The sequence below is a fragment of the Patagioenas fasciata genome, chromosome 1, assembly GCF_037038585.1.
Source record: "Patagioenas fasciata isolate bPatFas1 chromosome 1, bPatFas1.hap1, whole genome shotgun sequence".
Taxonomy (NCBI): domain Eukaryota; kingdom Metazoa; phylum Chordata; class Aves; order Columbiformes; family Columbidae; genus Patagioenas; species Patagioenas fasciata.
In genome coordinates this window covers 45,193,505-45,213,406 of record NC_092520.1, presented here as the reverse complement: position 1 = coordinate 45,213,406, position 19,902 = coordinate 45,193,505, and the positions used below count along the sequence as shown (strand labels likewise).

The following is a 19,902-nucleotide window of genomic DNA, read 5'->3' as shown; positions in this document are numbered from 1 at the left end:
AACACAAGTAGCTGAACTTTCTTAAGGAAGTCACCTCAATTCATGAGCTCAGGTAAATTTAAGAAAAATGAATTACTTATGGAGTAATTAATTACAGGAGCAGAGTTTCTAGGGAAATTATTATTTTATATGCAGTCCTGGTTCATCTGTATTGGTGAGATCTGAGACGTAGCTGAAAAAAATACATATTCTTTCAAAAAGAGAATTGATGAAGACTTCCACGTGAACAAATCCTCTTTTTTTTTTGTGCAATTAAAAAGAAGCTCACAACTTCACATAAGGCTTTCACAGCCTTATGTTTGAGCCAGCTGCTTTATGAAAACTTGTACTGATGTTCACCTTGTCTTTCCCAGATGAGTACTCAAAGGTCTCTGCACTGAAGGCTTCTTCCTTCAGATGCCATGGTTATTTCTTCTCTTGCCCAAAGTGTATTTGAGCTTGTTTTGAGAAAACAAAAGGACTCTTAAAGGAAGTGACCCATAAAAGGAAAGATCTTTGGACCTTAAAATAACACGGGGCTAAATGCCTGTGTTTTGTCTTTCCAGTTGCTTTAAAGATCATTCTTGCCTTCTGTTCTTTTGGGGAAATGCTAACTGAAGTGAGAATGCATTGCCCTTTAGAAAGCCACAGCTATCACTAGTAATGAAAAGGATTTAGCTGAGAAACTGCCCAAGCTCTATGGAATAAGTTCCATATGCTTGAGCAGCAGTTTGGGAAAGCTGAAAGATAGCCTGCTGCAGAGCCTCCTCTTTCTCATCTGGAATTATGACAAAAACAAAAATATCACCTTAAGATCAACATAGTTTCTCAGCTGATCTACGATGTAGTTTAAAAAAAAATCCACAAATTCTGGTTGGTTTGTTTGTTTGTTTAGCTTTTAATTTAGCCACATTGCTTACTTAAGGTCTTAGTATTGTCTGTCAAACATGTGATCTTTGGACCAAAATAACTTGAAAAGAAAAGGGAGGGCGGGGAAAGAAGAAACAAACCCCTGTCTTCTTTCCAAGTCTTTTTCCTATTCAACCAAGTGTATTCTTGCTGAAATGTTCATACTCAACATAGGCTGAATTATGGCACTCTTGTTCCTGCTAAGTAAGCTGTTGTGCTGAAGGTGCTCTATGTGAACAAGAAAGGGCTAGATTGTGACATTTTTGTTGCTGTTAATGTTGTGCCTCCAAGACAGTCATAAAATAGATTTCTTTTTCTCCCCCCCAACCCTGTCCCAGGTTGGAAGGTTTGAAGTTAACCTCATCAGCCCAGACACTAAATCTGTTGTGCTTGAAAAGAATTTTAAAGATATTTCCTCATGTTCTCAGGTAAGTGTTAATAAGAAACAACATGTAGATCATCAGAAGAAAAGGAATTTATCTGGTCTTTGACTGGGTTACCTTGTTCATCTATAGGCAGGAGAAAAAAATGTATTCTTTTTGAGCATTCTGTGCTGTTTTCCCTTATTCAGTCTCAAAAGCGTTTTTTAAACAGTTTATCCTATATAAATTACCATGAATGAAAGTAAATAGCTATTTTACCCCATTGGCTCCTTAATTACAAAAAAATCCACCAAACACAGTGGGGACAGAGTGATTTTTGAGCATTTGTAGCTAGTGTATATATAAATCCTGCATGAAGTTTGATGCATTGGCTTCTATGGGGTACACAGCTGAAGAAATGAGGTGTTAAACTGTGATTGCTTCGTGAACACTTTCAGCAAACTTGAAGTGCAGATTTGCCCTTGCAAGAGTGAGAACTCTAATTTGAATCAGGGCTTTTGCTTGTCTGGTAGCAGTTTCAAGTGGATACTGCACAAAAATAACGCAGTGTCTTTCTCAAAGAGCTTAAGTATAGAAAAGATGAGTTCAAAATAACCATTCTGAGGTGTGGTGGTGGCAACTTTGGTCATTGGTCAGAAAACAAGGTATAAACTGTTTTGCTTTGGGAGAACATTTGCTATAATTTTGGAAGTAGCTTACTCTGTTTCAGGGGCTCTGAGTGTTCTGCCTCTGAGCAGCTAAGCACATGAAAGCCTTTGAAATGAAAGGAGAAGAGCATCAGATCAGCCCTCCAGAAAAACAGCAGTTCACCTGTGTTATTTCTTCTGGAGAATATGGCAATAGATGAACCTAGCTATGTTAAGTAATAAATAAATGTGTCTTATAAAGTTAAATGGCAGGGCTGAGTGATTTACCTTTCTATCTTGCTATTATTCAGCACCTGTTGCTTCTGGTACTTTCTGCTTTGAGGTCTTGGTTTATTATTACATTCTTTCATTCGCTATGCACATGTATCATTTCAGGCCTCCTTAAACATTATTATTTCAGTTCAAAGTACGCTTCCTGCCATGCTCTAAACCTATATTCCACTCCCAAGTGCTTTCATTTTTATGCTAATAACAAATCTGCTCTTGCATGACTGTGCTACAAATGCTAATACAAATTAAGAACTGGTCAACGCTTGGAACTCAAGTGGAATCTTGAGCTGCCAACTGAAACTCTAGGCCCTTAAAATCTGCTGTTTAACTGCACTTTATATTACTCTTGGTAGGAAAAAAGGCAAATGCAAATCTAGAATTGGACAGCATAAAACAATGATGTATTAATAGCTTTATAATAAATACAGATCAAAGAGATTCTTGAAGCAGTGGTATGGAAAGGAAAATTTGCAGACAGCTGGAGTCTTCTGCTTTGTGGGTGTACCAAGCTGAATAAAAGTGACACTTCAGCTTTAAATACTGAGCTCCTGGGTTGCATGTACATACTGGTAATAGTCAAAGCAAGCAGTTCTAATCATGGACAACCTTTGTTCTGCTGACTTTAAAGGATGGTGGAGGCCAGCAAGACCATGGCAGACCTTCAAGGCCTGGCTTTCCTTCCATAAAATAACTGTATACAATAGTGTTAGGTAATGCTGTGTGTTGAGCTTTGGAGGTGGAGTTTTTCACTCCACCTCTTGACTTTCATTTGGAACAAAGCTTTTGCTATTTTGCATGCTTGAATAACACAGACAGTCATTAAAAAATACTGTGGGGTGATGGTGTTTTTTTTTTTTTTTTGTTAGTTTTTAATGCAAAACTGCTACTTTAGAGAAGTCAGGGATTTTTCAATGTTCAATAGAGGTGAAACATTAATTTGTTCAAGACGAAGAACTTGGTTGCAAAAACCTCATCAGTGCTTCTATTGAGAACTCTATGCTAGCCACAGGGCTTCTCTGTTGTGGATTTATAAGGCATTGATTTACTGCGTATTGTGAGACTGCAGCTTGGGAAAGTTTGTTCTTCTAAGCTTTACAAACAATGGAAAGGAGATGTTCCCTTCAGCTTGCGTTATTGATTCTTTGAGTCTGGTCTAATAAATGTATTTTTATTCTGTAGCTTAAGTATGGTTGATCTGCTGCATTCAGTGCATTATCTGCACTTCATATAATAGTCAAAGCAGCAAATACAGTTGATGATAAACCCTTGAGTAAGCTCAGGTGTTGGACAACTGCACAAGTTTTCCTGTTGCAACGTTGCTGACCTTGAAGGAACCCAGAACAACATCTTGGCTCTTTTGGCATGGCAAGCATGGCCACCCTTTTAAAGAAAAGTGGTGGAGTTCCTGTTAATTGAGGAACGTACTGTGCTATTTACACTTCAGTTGTGCAAGTGCCATGTCCATCTCCCCCACAAACGTTCTCCTGTGGGGACTGAGAAATTGGACAGCAGTAAACTTGTTCAGGCACTGTCAGCAGTGAGGGAACTGGCATCTCACCAAACCACCTTAAGTAAATACGGTTTCTTTGCAAAACAGAGAACAACATTTCGCTGTTCTGTAGATCAACATGTGTGTATACATCTGTTTTATTATGTGGTGTCACAGGAAGATGGGTTCAATTAAGTTAGAATCAGTGTGGGCCATGGTAAACTAATGCCATTTGTGCCATCTTAGAGGTCTTCTGCAGCTTTCTTAAGTTTTGTTTAAGTAGCACAAAGGTAACTTTTGGAATTTTGGTTCTAAAAACTACAGCGTGTAGTGATAGTATGTTCAGTCTGTCACGTAGTGCGTTACCAATTTTGTCTAGAGTGTTTTCTGTAGTGACAAGTTGTTTTGCCTCCTCCCCTCTCTTCCAATATAGGTGTTTTCTTTGGAGATGGATCCAAGCAACTGAGTTCTGCTTTCTGTTGTATTTGAACTTGAGGAATTAGGCCTTCTCTTGGAGAAAATTTACTTTTACCATACTCAGATGATAAAAACACTGGCAAAAGCTTTATCAATAGTGAGTCATGTTCCATGAATTGAGACTGAGAATATAGTGATTCTTAGGAAACAGCTCTCTTTGATCTTCTTAGTGGTGTTTTTAACAAGGCAGCATTCTCTGTCAAGCAGTTAGACTGGGATCTTGAAAGAAAACATCAGTAATAATGTGTAGTAAGTCTTGAAACTTCTGGTATATAACTCAAAGAATTTTTTTAAGAATTTTGTTGGAATTCTGCATGCCACCGCTCACTCCCTGCTCTTTTTGCTGTACTCCAAACTTGTATTACAGGAAAGTGAAGATCTGTTGCTACTTTGATGCTAATCCAGTCCCATGTTTTAGTGTGGGCTCATTACATCAAGCTTCACCGCAAAGGCAATTTCAAATACAACCTAGGACTCTTGTTCGCTTCCCTGAAAATCCAGTTTTTCTAATGCAAGAAATTCAGGTCCAGGTCCATTGCTGTATAACTTTTGTTTTGATTGTGTAAAGAGCGTTATATAACACTTAAATTAAAAAAAAATTAAAATATAATTATTGTAGTTATAAAATAGATCATTGGGAGCATACATTTACAGTTTCTTAGATCTTTGTGTCAACAAGTGTTGGAGCCTGGTAACTAATTTTAGGATCACTTTGGAAACTAAACCTGTTCATAAAATTGTCCACTAATGTTGTTTCTGAACTATTTTAGGGTATAAAACATGTTGATCACTTTGGCTTCATTTGCCGGGAATCTGTTGAACCTGGGTTAAGCCAGTATGTTTGCTATGTGTTCCAGTGTGCAAATGAGTCTCTGGTGAGTATTTATTAATGATCCTATCCTTTAAATCAGGGAATGTCTGAGATGTTTCCCAAACCATGGGAGTCTCTGTTATTCTGCTGTGTCAGCTGAGCCTCAGTGGTCGTGTCTTCTCAGGTGCAAGACCTCAGCTGTGAATATGAAAACATGCCATAGGAGATGTGTACATTCTGTTAATATACAGCCATATCCCGGTACTCTGCTGATGCATACATCAATAACAAATAGAAAAAATCCAGATGGATGAGTTCACGCATGCAGACAGTTTTGATATTTGATAGTAATTCTTGCATTTCTAATTGTGGAGACACTTGGTTCCCCATTAAACATGTAATTCCATGTATTGAATCAGGAACAAAGCTGATGATAAAACCTGAACGTACTTTTCAGGGTAGGGTTCAAACTACCGGCCCGATCCTGTATGTGTCTTTAGCATCCATGTGGCTTTATCGTTTTCCCTGTAGTCTATTTTGCTCCTCAGGAGAAGAAAGTAGCATCTCATCAGAGAAAAAGAAAAACATAGTATGTATGGATGTAACTATAAAACCATCCATTGTATCAATCAACTGAAGTTCTAGGTGCCACTAATTTAACTGATACAGGTAGCTTAATAATGTGAGATGCATACAGGAAATAATTTTGGCTACTACATTTTTATTTTAAAGCTAAGATACTTTAAAGGAAGGTGGTTTCTGTTCCAAAACATGTTCTGTTCCTGATGGCTGTGCCAACAGCTACTATCTCTTTCTCAGCTAACCTTAAAATTTGCTCTACTAGCTAGCTGAAAATGTAATTTGTCAATCCATTTACTAGTTTGAGAGTGAATAGATTCACATCAATAGGAGTTCAAACAGCAGACAAACAGCCCTGGGTGTACAATGGTAGCTGAGGCTGCTCTTTGATCAAAATGGGAGCTTGTTATGAAATTAGCTCTGTCTTTATACTAGCACAAAATGTTAAATCTGACCTGTCGATAAATCTGACCACGCATAATTCAAAGACTTAAAATGTGGTGTATAAAGAAACCATGTATTTATGCACCTCTTTACATATTCTAGTGCTGATCCGTGTGGGTATGCCCACATTACAATATGAAATGTACATTTCTGAGCTACTTTCAGATGCGATCACCAGGGCCTCAGTGACAGTCTGGCTGTGGCAGGGCAGAGCTGTAAAACCTCATGCTTTCTGGTTTCTGTGCCGCCAGGCAGGCTGTGTTGATCGTTTTGTGTAAATTTGCTTTAAACATAGCTACAGTCTGTGCTGCAGTTCTCATTATTTTAGTGTAGTCACAATCCATATGCTTAGCACTGTTCCGTGGATCTTCCATTTGAAAGGCATTGCTGCCAGTTTTTAAAAATGATCATTCTGTATTTCAAGTCGGATATTCACTGTTCAATACCCTGCTTTATTGCTAAAAAGAGAATGTCCAGAAATTAGTGGTAGTGCTTAAAATTGTAGGTTATAAATAAATAAAGCTTAAACATACTGACATGTAAACTAATTCTAATTTCCCCATTCAGGTGCCCTTCTTTTGTTTCTTTTATTTTTTTCCTACGAGTGACAGACCCTCAAAAAAGTCTGTATGTTTCCAGTGTTAGACAGCATGATTTTGGTGTCAAATATTTCAGCTTTCTTCTTCCTGCTTATTAAAAAAAAAAAAAAGCAACAGGTAAGAGCAGGGACCCGATTCTGAAATATAATACTGATGTCTTTCCTAAGATTGTTATCAAGCTGTTGTCTCGTTTCCATGATAATGCAAAGACTCAAGTAAACAGCTTTTAGTAAGCATTGTATTCCCCTAAAATATAGAGGGAGGAACTCTTGAGTGCTTTGTGTATTGGTCTGGGAGAGCATTTGAATAATTATAGAGAAACACTGTCACCTCTGACCTTTCTTAGATAAAATTTGAGCTTTTCCAATGCTGTTGTGTGGCCACATAGCACTGCTTTATTTGTGGTACTGGCAGAGGAAAGATCAGGGCAAACTGACTGCAAGGCAGGCCAGCTGTAAAGATCATTTGGTAGTTGTAATGAGGCTGGGAGCCAGGCTAGTAGGATGGATAAAAGTGAACACCCATGGGAATCATAGAATGTCCGGAGTTGGAAGGGACCAACAAGGATCATCGAGTCCAACTCCTGTCCCTGCATGTGACAACCCCACAGTTCACACCATGTGTCTGAGGATGCTGTCCGGTCTCCTCTTGAACACTGTCAGGCTTGGGGCTGTGACACCTCCCTGGGGAGCCTGTTCCAGTGCTCCACCACTTTCTGGGTGAAGAACCTTTTCCTAATGTCCAACCTAAACCTCCCCTGGCTCATCTTCCTGACATTCCCTTGAGTTCTGTTATTGATCGCCAGAGAGAAGAGATCAGCAGCGGCTTTTCCTCCTCCTCTGGTGAGGAAGCTGTAGCCACCATGAGGTCTCCCCTCAGTCTCCTCCAAGCTGAACAGACCATCTGACTTGAGCTGCTCCTCATGTGGCTTCCCCTCCAAACCCTTCACCAACTTTGTAGCCCTCTTCTGGACACTCTGCAGTAGCTTTTTATCTTATTTTATGCTGTGGTGCCCAGAACTGCACACAGTGCTCCATGTGAGGCCGCACCAGTGCAGAGCAGAGCGGGACAATCACCTCCTTTGAGCTCCTGTCTGCCAGCGGGATGGGTCTGTAGGGTTTTGTGCTGAAATGGTACATTTTTTTGTTTATATACTGTCTTTTCCCTCTCTCCCCTTTAGGTTGATGAGGTAATGCTCACCCTGAAACAAGCCTTTAGCACTGCTGCAGCTCTGCAAAATGCCAAGACGCAGATTAAACTGTGTGAGGCCTGCCCTATGCATTCATTGCACAAACTTTGTGAAAGAATTGAAGGTAGAGACTGAGTTGATCTTCTAATTGTACTTTTTTCTGATTATTCTAGAAGAATTTCACAATATCTGTTAATTATGTCAACCACGTGCTTTCAACTTGAACAGTGTTAAGACAGAAAAGTAATGATATTGCAGCTGAATATAGTATAGCTTGTGTTATAAAAACATAATCTCTCTTAAATGTTAAACAGCAGAAAAACCCATGAGTTCACCTTTTGTTTTTTTTCTGAAGATGCATGCTTTCAAAATGGGTCGTAAAAAGGCAGTTGTGATCAAAAAGGGTCTTTTTTTCTCATGTGTTTGTTCTTTTCTGTGTGGGGTTGTTTTTTCCTTCTTTGTGTTTATTCTCTTACATACTTCAAAACCTAGTTCTATTATGGGAAATAAACTATTAAGTTAGGAGATTAATATCTAATATAGAAAGTTAAGGCAACTACATGGCTTCAAATATGAATGCACAAGCCTTTGTAGTTTCTCTGGAAGTGAGGTGTGCCAGAACACATACAAAAATATTATGAAGTAGAAATTTTTAAGAAAAGTTTAGTAGCAGGATCCTATTTTTATAGTCACTCTGCTGTGTCTCCTTGTGAATTATTGTATGCAAAAAACCACTCAAATATGTTATACTAGTCTTTTATCTTCTGGTCAGTTGATGGTGGTGCTCATAATCGCCAGTTTTCCCATGCATTAAAAGTCACTATTGCTACTTACCTCCCTCTGGTGGATGAAAAGCAAAGTATAAAATCTTAGTGGAGTGAAATTCTGTTAGCTTGTGACTGATATTTTCCGAATTTACGACAGCTATTCAGAAGTGATAAAGCTTACCTGGGAAAGTCCTCTGTCAGTGGAAAACTATAGAGGCTGCTGTATAAGGCAGTGTAAGTACCTTGAATACAGGTACTTACAAGCCTGGGATAAGTATCCAGTATCAAAATAAAATTTCTTCTAGGATAACAACTTGAGTACAGTAATAGTAGTTTCATAAACTTCGTACTTAGTAACTGAAAGACTTATTTTAGTTTCCCTTCCTTTTTCTTCATCTGCTTTGTTTAGAAGTTTATCATAGCCAAACCCAGGGCTTCATGACTTGGAAAAGCTTGATCTATTCTGATTGCAATTCTCTGCCCATTATATCTACCTTGGATGGAAAAAATATATATCTTGATCTGATTCTCAGGGCCGTTTTCCTCGCAGTTTCTGTAGCTTCCTAGAACAATTCCTTTGAGCAAATGTGCGCTTTATCGAACATCGGAAATTCTTTGCTTTATTTTTATGGCTTTTATGCTGCTCTTGCTTTTAAAAATGTCTTCAGTTCTCTGGTATGACCTATACCCTACCCCTTCTATGTGTAGAAATTAATCTAAACTTTTCAATTAAAAACATCTGAATACTTCTGACTATCTTGTGCATTATCTTTCCAGTTATAGCCCTGATCTGTTCCTCTCTTTCTTCTCTCTCATACAGTTTTCAGGCTTCTGACTCGGTGATCTATTGGTACTAGGACAGAACATAACAGTAGGGTGGGGAGCACAAGCTATTACACAGAAGTTAGCCACTTAGCTGCTGCTAGTTCTGTTTTTACTGCTAAAGAAAGGAGACAAAACCATGTGGTTCAGAAAAACCTGAAGTATTTTGTGTCATGGATACTGCAGTTATACTGCTACCATACTTTAAACTTATGTAAACTCAAATGCAGGATATACCTTCTACTATAATTTTTTGAAAGCTTTTTTGAGAGATCGTTTGAGAATCTAGAAGTTTTATGTTCCTTTCTTTTCTCAGGGCTCTACCCACCAAGAGCCAAACTTGTCATTCAGAGGCATCTGTCGACATTAAGTGATAATGAGCAAGCGGACATTTTTGAACGTGTTCAGGTAATACATTAGACGCTGTTGTCTCAAATTTGAGAAAGACCGTGGTAAAATGAACTGGACATTTTTTCTTTTGATTGTTTGTTTTGTTATGTAGTTGATCTAGAATTTGTTATTGTTCCACAAAACTTCACACTGAAATAGCATGCTCCAACCTATCCTCATGTGTGATACACTGCTGTCAGAAGTTTTTGTTCCCAAGTCTGATGAGATGTTCTGTGTTCATACTCAGGGTGTTTTTTTTCTGAGCTTAGTTCTTCCCCTGTAGATGCATTTCCCTACTTGAAAGCGACGTGGGAATGAGTTGAGAGCAGGTGAGATATGTGGGTATCAAAGAGGTGGTTTGTATTTGCAGCAGCTCTCTTTTGACTTATTCTGAGGCAAGAGCTGTAAGCAGGTGTACTCAAGCAGATGAAGTTTACAAATAATTTAGGCTTCCAAAGGCTGTGCTTCTCTCTGGCTACCTGAAGATGGGAATGCCTCTGTCATTTGTGTGTTCCTTATTCCATTTATAAGGCTATGCAATGGTAGACAACCTTAGGAAACAAGAAGTGTGGGCGTGAGTCTCCCTCCCCTCCACGGCCTGTAATATTCTCCATATGGAAAGTTTTGATCAGTTTTGGTCAGGAGCATGAGGGCACACAGACGGTGTAATTTGACACACTAGTAATGCGCTCTGACATTTGGCATGTCAATATATTTTATATATATATATATATAAACTTCAAAGATTAGATACATATGGAAGGGAAAATAAGCAAATCATGACTTGAACGAGAACTTTTTGTGTTTTCTTTGCTGTTACTGACAGAAAATGAAGCCTGAGAATGACCAGGAAGAAAATGAACTTGTGATCTTACATCTGCGCCAGCTCTGTGAATCTAAGCAGAAAACGCACATTCACATTGGTGAAGCACCATCGGTAAAGCTTATTTTTAGCTTATTTTTGTATTATTCCTCTTCTTTCTTCTACCCTATTCAAATGCAACCTTGAATACTAGCAAGGCCACTGCTAGAAGTCATCAGGAATAGCTGAAACTTGATGTTGTAATACAGAGAGGACTGTGAAAGAAAGGAATTTGATTTGATTTATACTGGCATGCTTGGTTTGTGGCTTTTTGTTTGGTTGGGTTTTTTTGTTCTATTTATTTATTTACAGTTTGGGGGATAGGAAGGGAGGGAGGAAAGGCAACCAGTTATTTTCAGGTCTAGATTTTCGTACAACTTGAGGACATGTCTTCTGTCCTTTTCCCTCCTCCTTGATCCCTGCTCCCAAACAGTCATTTCTAGGGGAAACAGGAATGAAGAGGGGCCATTGTTTTCAGTTTAAACTACAAACTTAGCTAGCAAAGGAAATGAGAAACAGTATTGTTAAATTGATACAATTTTACAAGGTAGTCTTCAGGGATGAAATGTGCCTTTAACTGTGGGTTTTTTTGTGAGTTTGTGGTATTTTTGGGGGGGGCGGGGTAGGGTGCTTGGGGTTATTTGGTTTGTTTTGGGTTTCTTGTTTGTGTGGGGTTTTTTGTTTGTTTGTTTTAGGTAAAGGCCAAGGTTATATTGTTTATTACGTAACTTTGTTCAGCTCTAGTCTTTAGAGGTCTGCAATTGCAAAAAGAATTGCCAAAGCTAAATTATGTCCTTGCTCATTTCAACAGACCATTTCTAACAGTGCGATTCCAGAAAGCACTACCAGTGGTGGCAGGTTTAAACTTGACGTTCTGAAAAACAAGGCCAAGAAATCCTTGACTAGCTCTCTGGAAAATATCTTCTCAAGGGTAAGATTAACAACTAATTGTCAGCAGCTCTCCCAGATATCCCTGACAGTAAAGACCTATCAGATTTTTTTTGTTTTTTCTGACCTCAGTCTGTTAAATACTTAATGAAGTGATATCCCTGTTTTGAAATCTGAGGGTTATAGCTGGGTTGATTGTGATTTAACTGTGCTAGAAAATTTATGGTAAGACCATACATACAGAGAGGACAAAAAGCAACTTTTTCTGCATAATGAATGTTCCTTGTAGGTGATGAGTTAGCTGAGCATTGTCAGATGCATTGCTTCAGAATAAGAAGAAATAATCAGGATTGCTGTATGATCCCATAAAAAGACACGTTATCTTTTTCTGAAAGTGGGACTAAATGTGCCTGCATAAACTGGAAGTCTTTTGGTTCTGAGAAGTAATACCATACTTCTCATAGCTAAAATTACTCATATTGGTCACTAGGAATCTTTAGAAAGTAGTAACAAAGTTGTTCTTTAGCAGGAAAAAAAAAAAAAAAAATAGATTTATAGAAAAAAAATAGTGAATTGTTCTTCATTGCTAGCCAGGTATGATGTGGAATTGCAGATAATTGCTGGAGCTCTCTTATGTTACATAACCTTTTAAAGAATTCTGAACTTCAAGTTTTGCTTACTGTCCCCTGCTCAGCAGGGAGAGTCCTGAAAGCAGAGAAGAGGCATCTAGAGGAGTATCTGAAGAAGGCTGGTGCCTGGGGTCCAGAATGTTGTTACAGAGAATGTGTGATGAGCTGTGAATACTGGATGGCAAGAGCTAAATATAATTTGAGTAGTGAAATTAAGTTACTTCTGCTACTAATTTTAAAAGTACCATGCTAAATCAAGACTCGAGTTGCACTTGGGTATGTCATAAAGTAACCTTCAAATGTAGAATGCCACAGATGTTCTGTATAAAGGATGCAAAATATCATTTGCCAGGGAGAATCCTTAGATCTGTTTGTACTTAAGGTTAGACATGAATTTGACTTAGGACTGAAGTTAGCATTAAAACTCTCCTGGTCAGATCTGACCTGTGTTGTGTAGCAAGTTTTACACACTGGGGACTTGATCTGAAGAGAGGGAGAGCGCCCGCATGAAAGAGAGCAATGACAGTCAGAAGATCTTAATAATTTCAGCAGTCTGGGATATCATCAAATGGTGACAGCTACAGTCATGCCTGTGAGGAACCTGTTTTCTTTTCCACATCTAAAGGACATGTGACTGGAAAGTCATCTAGCTCTGACGGGGGTTCACTAACCCTGCAGTGGTTGCAGAACCAGGCGTACATCACTGGGAATAGCCCAGTAAAGCAGCCCTGTCATATACGGACAACGCTAGTGCTCTGATCATGTCAAGGAAGAATGATTTAGATGAAGGGCACTGCTTAAATTGAAGAGCTTCTGAAGGGAAATTGCTTATATATTCTTATTTTTGTGTAGTGTTGTTCCTTCTCACCAGGGCCACTGTGACATGCTGCATGTTACAGTATAAGGATCTATACAGCCCATGATTGAGTTCAGGAGACTGGATTGGGCCCATTTTAAGTTTGCTATTTATGCAACGGACTTGCTGTTGTGAGGAAGTTTCTATCATCTTTAACTTGAAACTGCAAGAGATCAGGAACAGCAGCATGTTGTAGTGAATCATGATAACACGTAGGTGTTCATCCCTGAAGACCCATTTAGAGGTTACACAATGCAAGACTGTGAAAAGTAATTTACAGTGCACCACTTTTATTTGGTTAATGCAGGTATATATGATAAGTGTCTCTGTGCGTGTATACGGTGTTATATGCATACATGTGCTATACAGTGACTGTTTCAATAGTTCTTATTCTTAATCAGGCTGTTACAACAAGCCTATTGGATCATGGCTAATTCCTAAAGGTATTTAGGCCCCAAATACCTAGTGGTGTGGTGGGTTTTCCCCTCCTCAAACCAGCTGCACATCACATGATGCTAACTATTGCGTGACTTTCCATCTTTATTCTAAAGTATATTTAGAGACTGGGAAAGAAATAACTTTTTTTTTTTTTTCTTTTTTTCAATTGCATTCAGCATCATTGTGTAGATAAAAAGATTTAAGTAAAAAGTAAAAGTCAGTATATGTGGGGGAGAGGTGTACACAGCCTCTATCTTGGCAAAATAAGAAATAAGTAGTAACCAGATATATAGGAACACTTTAAGTGGATGACTTCTTAGCTAGATAAGTATCATCACATGACATTTTAAACTGGTTGAAGTAGTAGCTGCTCACTGCTTGCTGTAGGAAAGATGCTGGGTTCAGTGCTCTGGCTTCCCTTAGTCCCAGAGGAATGTCACTTTTTCACTTGTTTGTTTTTGCTGGACTGATCTTATTTTTGTCAGGTTTGAATTGAAAACAGGCTGTGGCTTCCTAACGAGGTAGCTCAGAAAAATAAATATAACCTCTGTTTGACCTTATGAACAGATTGGCTTCAGCCCATGCTGCACTAACTTCTTCTGTTCTTTTTTCTGAATCAAAAAACCCTTCTTACAGTGCCAAAAGTGTATGTTTTTAAAGCTAGTGAGAAACTTCCAAGTTATCCTTTGCTCTTGTTTTATTGTGAGGGTCAGTGAAGAGATGCTTCAGGCAGAGAGTATTCATTGGTAATGAGCTTAAACAGGATAATGTACTTAAAGGGCACTCTGACTCTTGGAAATAAACCTCCCTAGGAAAAAGTAGGCTAAATAAATACTGCTGATGTTGACAAAACTTCCCCTGTAGTTGCAAGCATACTAAGAGGAGCTCTACCTGTAGTTTTCCTAAAACCTAGTCTGTTTTTTCCCCTGGTAAAGTACTGAAAACAACTTAATCAGCAGTTGAAAGTGTCCAACAGCACATGTCATCCATGTTTCATGGGAGACAGTTAGGAGTGGAAGGTAGTCAAAAGTCTTGTGGCTCTGTCACCTCTCCCTGTCAAACCAGGTGCCTTTTAACAATTTTAGCAAGTATCTGCTAATCCCAGTTTCTCACAAATTTGCCTCAGGGTTATCTGCATTATAAATGAAAAGTCTTATTTGTATCTGATGCTATTTGACTGGATTTGCTGTCAGAGTGTGTTTTTTCCCAGTTTTAGAGCTTTTGTTAATTATACTGAGGTGGAATTAATTTATCTGAAATGTGTAGATACAGAGTGAACTCTTTATTTAGATTGTAGTATATTCAAATGCTTCTGTTAGCTGCAGTACTGAAGTCTGGAGCTTTTTGAACTCAGCTGTTTAAGCCAACTCAGGTCTTTTACGGAAATGGATCAAGAAATACTCAGTTACTTCGGTCAACAGAGCTAAAGGTTTAAAACTCCTGGGAGCAGGGGAAGAGAAGATACAGTTTTGCCAGCTAAAGACGTTGCTCCTTGTAAAATCCAGTGCTTGCCCCACAATCTGTGGTGTTACGTCAAACATATCACGTACCTGAACCGTCCTGTGTTCACCTGCACAGCTGTTGCCATCTTTGCTTAACCTTCAGAAAAAAATAAAAGAGAGAAAAAGAGACCAGACTGAATCACTCGCCCTTTTTCTTGCAGGGAGCCAACAGAATGCGAGGCCGCCTGGGAAGTGTGGACAGCTTTGAGCGCTGCAACAGCCTTGCCTCTGACAAAGTATGTAAGGAGCTTAGTTAAAATTGGCACGTTTTCATGCGCGGGTGGTAATGAAGCATAAATATAGCACCCCGCTTCAATTTGAAGGAAGGAGCACAAAACACATCAATTTACAAAACTCAAATAAGAGTTTCCACTGAGAGCTGGAGGATGTAAGAAGGCTGGCATGTATGTTGACTTGAAGTTTCGACTTCAGTGTGTTGTTGGATTGCCAGTTATTTATTTTTTTTCTCCACTTCCCTAGCTTTTACAAAAAGCAGGGAATTTCTGGTGAGCTTCTGCTTTGTTTTGCTGAAGTAATTAAAAAAGGTCATCTCTCAACAAAAGGAAGTGCTCTGAAGGTGAAGAATAATTTCTGTAAGTAATAGTTGCTTTGGGGAAGTAAGGATTTTTGACCTAAAACCAGCTGTTGGGGATGCTGCGATTTTTGACCTAAAACCAGCTGTTGGGGATGCTGCATAGGGGCGAGGGGCGGAACTCTGTTCACTTTCTTTTTGTTTCCTGTTTTTAATGTTTCGCCTCACGTGAGGATTGGTTGCTGGTTTTCCCATGAGGTGAAGATTCTGTTATGGTTTTCCTGCTACAGTTGCTCGTAAACTAGCTGTGTAATAACAGCCTCTCTTCCAGGATATCACTGTGACGATACAGGAAGTATGTTCGCGATATGTCGAGGAAACCAGCTAAAAGCAGTTTCCCCAGTCTTTTCAATTCCTGTGTTTTCCCGAAAGAGCCACAAGTCCAGTAGCTGGAATGCCGATCCCTGTGAGAGGGTACCTAGAGTAATTAGTATCTTGCTTGCGTTTTGTATGTAGTTTTATTCCTCCTTCCTCTTTTTTTAAAGAAAGGCGCTGCTGGTTCGGAATACATTCTCAGAGGATGTCTGGTTTTGGTGATAATTAGCATACAATAGGCCGTGACCAAGAAGGGGAGAGGCTTTGGTGCCCCGATGCGCGACACGCGGGGTTAGGGTGAGCCCTGGCGGGGCGCAGGGCAGGAGGCCTCACTCCGCCGCCACTTCCTTCCAGGACGCTTCACCGGGTGATTCCCCGCCAGCCACCCCTCCGGCATCCCCTGTGTCCTCGGGCTGGCAGCCTTTTCCTGAGGAAGACTCAGACTCCCCCCAGTTCAGGAGGCGAGCCCACACATTCAGCCACCCGCCATCCAGCGCCAGGCGGAGGATCACCTTCCAGAACAGCAGGTCCCAGAGCGTCCGGTCCCCGCTGCTGCGGCAGAGCTGCCTCGAGGCGACAAGGTGAGTCAGGATGTTGCCCACCCCACACGTCTACCATCTCCTGCCATTTCGGTACACGAGCCTCCCCCTTGTTCCTGCTTGTGGAAGCTGTTTCTGTGCTGCTCAGGGTTTTATTTATTTACTTTCAGCCTGTCTTCTCTGCCTGAGAAGTTTTGGTGCTTTGCAGTAACTCACTAATCCCTGAATTAGTGACTCGAGGGAAGTGTCAATCCGGTGAATTGATCATCAGGCTGGATGCCGGTGCCAGTCTGTTTATTTATTTGTCACCCCAGAGTTGAACCTTTTTGGCAGTGTTGGTCAAACCCGTTGGAAAAGATGTCCTCACCGCTTTTAATGGCAGAGACGATAGCCTGACAGTTTTACGCCAGGATGAAAAAGGCACTAACAGCTTCGAGTGTCATTTGCTGTGTTAGCCAAACTCCCAGAGAGCGTGACCAGAATTAAAACTGAAGTCTAAAGAAAGGACTTAGGGATTAAACACCTCCACTGAACTGTGAGGCTTGCAGTTTCCCTGTTTGCTTTTTTTCCGGAGCTTCCCTCTGTAACTTCTTTCCCCTTCCTTTTTGGAGACTCTCCAGCTATTAACATGTGGAATAACTTCAGGAGTTCCTTCACTCGGTCAGAAGAGGTCCCCACAGCTCATTGTGGGCCTCTTTGGTTGCACTTTCTTTCTCTGCTTCCATCCTGACTATCTGCAGTTAAGTGACCTTGCAAACTCCAAAACCTTTACAAGATTCAGGTCTAAATGAGCTCAGTTTTTCCTGTCGGAGGAGCACTTTTTCCAAACTACTCGTCTGTTTCAGTGCTTGGTTGTCATTATGCCTTTTGTGGGCTCTTTCTAAAAATGTTTTTAAATAACAATTTATTGCCTATTTGATGTCTAGATTAAAACACCACTGTGAATGCTGCACCAGCTTGTAGAGAAAGGCAAAAATGTTTTCCCTGTTTAGGAGAATGGAAGGGGTTGAAGGGTAAGAAACTAGCCTTGAAATACCCTTGTTTCATTGTGTTTCTGAAGAGATAAATAATGTGTTTTTTACTGAGATAAACTTTGGTTGTTGTTTTTTTCCCTTTTTTTTTTTTTTTTATTTTTTTTTCCACTGACCATGTTGTATGCAAACAGGAAACCCTGACAGTTCAAACTGAAGGACTTGCTGACTTCACTTATTTGTAATAACTTTTAAGAAGTCACTGATTAAGTGGCATCATCAGCAGATTTTCAGTCAAAACAATTCATAGCAACTTGGGTCTAGGCTGAGATTTTTCCTTCTCTTCTACTGGGTATTACTGTTAAGTAAAAGAAACAATTTTTATGTCCCCTTGATATTTTTTACTATTATTAAGTAGTGGTTAACTGTGTAGTAGGACTACCTTTCTTGGCTTAAACTCTTCACAAAAATTGATCCAAAAATATTGATTTAAATAATCTTTACTTTCTAATGTGTTCTAGCAATACATGTTATTTACAAGAGCAAGAGAAAACTGAAGGGAAGAAACAAGGTGGTTCATGTTACTGGAAGCAGGTTTCCAAGGATATTTTCTGAATGTTCCAGAGATTCTTTTTCTGAATTTGCTTTGAGAAGAAATAAGGCTAAAGAAATAAGATGGTTTCCCTGTTCTGCAGTGTCATTGAAATGCTTCTTGAAAGAAGTCAGCTGTAACAGCAAAATCAATATCAGGGAACCCGCCCAGTGGTGCACTTGGTACATTTCATCTTCTGGGAAACAGGGTTACTATAAGCCAAGATGAGGTATTTGGCCAGTATCTTAAACCTAGATGTTTTGTTGTTGTATCCAAACCCGTGCTGACCCATCTGCTGTGTTCTCTTGTTGCCTGCACAGCCCTGTTGTCGGGGTTCGTCGCGCTCTCAATGAGAGTGAATCTGCGTCACCTGGTCTCCCCTCCTCTGTCTCTGCCCCTTCTTTCCTGAAAAGCTTTTACCAGGGCTCAGGAAGGTTGCTCCAGCCCTCAGAAGGTGACCTCTCCAAGAGGTGAGAGCGTTGTCTCCTGCTTAGTTCTTCAGTTCCACCGGCTTAACAACAGGATTCCTAGTGCAATGCAGCACACGGGATCTCTTCCACTCTGCTTTGTGCTCCTGCATTTCTAACAGACTTCCTAAGTACTTGATGCAAATAAAATTTAAAATTTAAAAATAGAGGCTTGTGTACTGACATCTAGTAGCTGTGACCTATTTCCATTGCAGCGTTGCAAATCTGTCCTGTTGGTTTGTCACTTGAAATGCAATGGTTTTCAGGAGTGTCACGCCAATTTAATGCTTCCTCTGCTGAATGCAAACCGGCATGTATGGCTGTGATCATTGGCATGTGAAAATAACAGAAGAGCAATGTGAAGAGTGTACAGTACTAATGTGGGATGCCTGTGCATGAGGAAGGGGAAATGCCAAGTTAGCTGGTTGATACTAGGTGTGAGATGTTTAGAGAGAACTGGAAAACAGCTTGCAATTGAAGAAGAGTGAGGAAGAAATGAAGATACAAGAAGGGCTTTCTGACATTGGTGTGAAACACTAAGTATTTGAACGGAAGTCACGCTTCATTTTACTGTAAGAATAGGCTCTCCTTCAGGAGGGTGCTTGAGGAAACTGCAGATGGGTTATTTTTCTGAAGTAGGACTGTAGTGGAGCCATAGTTTTGAAGTCCATGAGTTTTTGCCAGTTGCTCGCCTGTTTAAGTTTCTCTTCTGTCAATGAAAGATCCTTTTTCCTTTATCAGACTGTCCTTGTTCACTGAATTATACTTGTGTTTCTGGTACTCTTCATCTCTGAGAGTGGCTTTTCCCCAGCCATTCCCAATGGAAACCTGTGGAGTTGTGGAAGGTGCTTTTGTGACTCTTTCTCCCTTCAAAAATAACTGGAGACCGCATTCTTACCAGACAAGTGTTGATGAAATCTGGATTCCAGGTGTGTTAGGACTCTAGTGCATGGGGATTTCAGTTGTGTGAGACAGGTGTGGAAATTTTTAGGAGAGCCTGAAGAAATTTTTTCACCTTGGGGGATGCAGTTTAATTAAATGCAGATTAGTTTATCATCCCCATTTAGGGCAGACTGTGGGAAACTATGTAAATGTACGAACTAATGTGAGAGGCAGTTGACCTAAAGGTGGCTTTGAGGAACAGTTTACGTTAATCATCTCTAAAAATATACAGGTTAAAATAAATACAAAGTACATATCATCTCCTTAAGCACACTGTGTCCTACCTTGATTTCACTGACTTTTAAAGTGTCTCTTTCTGACCTCTAATCTGTAATTGGTGTATAGCATGCATCCAAAAACTACTGTAAACCCAATTAAAAAACACCTGGTTGGAAATTTCTACAGTTTAGGTCCTTCCAGCAGAATAAACCTGTGTATAAATGGAATAAGGTGAGACATTCTTACAGGAAGGTGACTCCATAGCTTTAGTGGCAGGACCACTGCTGCCTGTTGCACCCTCCCCTGTTCCCCCCAGTCCCACAGTTTTTAAGAAG

At 39.9% G+C, this 19,902-nt stretch overlaps 1 protein-coding gene across 4 annotated transcripts in view; it reads left to right on the top strand.

Moving 5' to 3' along the window:
• Positions 1 to 19,902, top strand: part of TBC1D4 (TBC1 domain family member 4) — a 106,349-nt gene that overhangs the window by 61,016 nt on the left and 25,431 nt on the right. For 3 of the 4 annotated variants that reach the window (XR_011738299.1, XM_065830813.2, XM_071806223.1), the window contains exons 3-11: positions 1,227 to 1,316; positions 4,925 to 5,029; positions 7,768 to 7,900; positions 9,682 to 9,773; positions 10,582 to 10,692; positions 11,429 to 11,548; positions 15,092 to 15,166; positions 16,192 to 16,418; positions 18,260 to 18,409. Coding sequence is in view for 3 of the 4 variants with exons in the window: in XM_065830813.2 (XP_065686885.2) it covers positions 1,227 to 1,316; positions 4,925 to 5,029; positions 7,768 to 7,900; positions 9,682 to 9,773; positions 10,582 to 10,692; positions 11,429 to 11,548; positions 15,092 to 15,166; positions 16,192 to 16,418; positions 18,260 to 18,409 (1,103 nt within the window). In the remaining variant the exon portion in view is untranslated. The remainder of the gene's footprint in view (positions 1 to 1,226; positions 1,317 to 4,924; positions 5,030 to 7,767; positions 7,901 to 9,681; positions 9,774 to 10,581; positions 10,693 to 11,428; positions 11,549 to 15,091; positions 15,167 to 16,191; positions 16,419 to 18,259; positions 18,410 to 19,902) is intronic. The other variant, XM_065830900.2, reaches the window with a different exon arrangement.